This window comes from Pygoscelis adeliae, unplaced genomic scaffold, assembly GCF_000699105.1.
Source record: "Pygoscelis adeliae isolate BGI_AS28 unplaced genomic scaffold, ASM69910v1 Scaffold38, whole genome shotgun sequence".
NCBI lineage: Eukaryota > Metazoa > Chordata > Aves > Sphenisciformes > Spheniscidae > Pygoscelis > Pygoscelis adeliae.
Genome location: NW_008825614.1, coordinates 18,418,709 through 18,420,416, shown reverse-complemented (window position 1 = coordinate 18,420,416; position 1,708 = coordinate 18,418,709). Strand labels below are relative to the sequence as shown.

At 45.0% G+C, this 1,708-nt stretch overlaps 1 protein-coding gene across 1 annotated transcript; it reads right to left on the bottom strand.

Moving 5' to 3' along the window:
* Nucleotides 1–465: 465 nt before the first annotated feature.
* On the bottom strand, nucleotides 466–1,032 carry ASCL4 (achaete-scute family bHLH transcription factor 4). Its single transcript, XM_009332976.1, has one exon. It carries the CDS (start codon nucleotides 1,030–1,032, stop codon nucleotides 466–468), a length of 567 nt encoding a protein of 188 aa, XP_009331251.1.
* Between the last annotated feature and the right edge of the window lie 676 nt (nucleotides 1,033–1,708).

The following is a 1,708-nucleotide window of genomic DNA, read 5'->3' as shown; positions in this document are numbered from 1 at the left end:
CTTTCCCAGTCCAAGTGTTTGCAACCCAGTGCATCTCAGGTTAGCAGTCAGGAAAAACAGACAATAAAACTTACAGGAGGAAGCAGGAGAAAGGGGAGGGGGGCTTCCTGAAGTGGATTTATCTGGTTTTGCTGTCTCATCGAGTGAAAGGCAAAAGAAAACAGATGAACAGAATAAAAGCTGAATGAAAACTAGAATGCAAAAGGTGCTTCATTTTTAACAATCCAAATGAAGTTTAGTAACATAGCTGAAGCAACCTGAGAGATATCTGTTTGCTTACGAATCGTCTTTAGGTTTTGTACAGATAACATTTAAAGTCCTTTGACAGATTGAAAATACCTTTTTTTTTCCCCTAGCTGTTTTCCCTTTTCCTGGTATTCATTTTCAACTGTAGAAAAATCCCCAGGGTTTTAGATTTGTTTTTCAGCCGAACTCGAAGGTTTCTGTCTCCAGAGAGGCTGTTTCCTAGCTGCCCGTCTCCTCAAATTCACTGTAGGGGGATGAAGCTGAAGAGGTTTTAGACTCTCCATCACTGTTGCACTCCCGCGGGGGACCAGGACTGGGAGCGTCCGGGAGTTCCTTGGCAGAGAGCGTTTCCTTACTGTTAGACCCTAAGGGATGGCAGTCCAGCAAGCTCTGCAGGTGTTTGATGTAGCTTATTGCAGCTCTCAGGGTCTCCACTTTGCTGAGGCGCTTGTCAGCAAATTCCTTGGGCAGGTGCTCTCTCAGGCGTGTGTAGCCCTCATTCACGCAGCGCACCCGCTGCCTTTCCCTCTCGTTCCTCTTTCGAATGAAGGCAGGCTCAAAGGAATAGTCATAGACACCCACGTAGCCAGGGAATGGGATGTAGGAGATGCGACCTGTGTGCCCGCTGTAGGCTTGCTCCCAGTAAGATGGGTCCAGGTGGAAGGGAACCCCAAAGGGCTCTCGCAGGGGGACCCCATGGGGATGCACATGGCTGTTAGCCAGGGACATAGCTCCTGGAAATGCAATCCTGTTCAATAGTCCGTCATCATCTTTATTGCTGTCCATGCTTCTTTTTTTCCTCACCAGTGGAATGTCAGTTCCTGAATTTGGCTTCCAAATCTTGTATCAGTCCAAGCACGGAGGAAACATTTGTATAAGTACTCTGCCCCGCAGGCCACAATTTCCTCCTGTGGTATATAAAAACTCAGATCTCGAAGTACTGCTAACGACTCATGAGGTCCACTCTGTGCCTGGAAATCAGCTCTAAGCCTTGTTGTTTTTATAGATGTAGGATGCCAGCTAATTTACAGACAGGTTTTGAGGACCATCACTCCACACTTTAAACCCTTCTCTTCCTCTGATCTTCATATTTCAAAAGATAATAAGAGGGTTCCTGTGTACTCCTTTTCTCTCCGCTTGAAATTACGACCATAAGAGTTAATGCCAAACATAAATAATCTTCCAGGCTCTAAACACTTCTCATGTATTGTAATCCACGATATCGTTTGATATAATTGTCTCCAAAAGATGGGTAATTTGCAAAGTTTACAGGGATCTTCAAAGTTTTGGCAGAACTCCTCCCTTTCAGGAACCAAGGATCTTCTGTCATCTGAAAACTACCCAAAGGCTTTTCACAATGAAATCCAAAAGACAACTGCAAGCTTTGTTGTTTCGGCTGCTCTGGTCTAACTGAAACAGCTCACAAGCAATTTGCAAAACTTAAATGGCAAGTCTCTAGCTT

What these genes read in the sequence shown, in the direction of transcription:
- ASCL4 (XM_009332976.1), bottom strand. Translation starts at nt 1,032, where the DNA reads ATGGACAGCAATAAAGATGATGACGGACTATTGAACAGGATTGCATTT.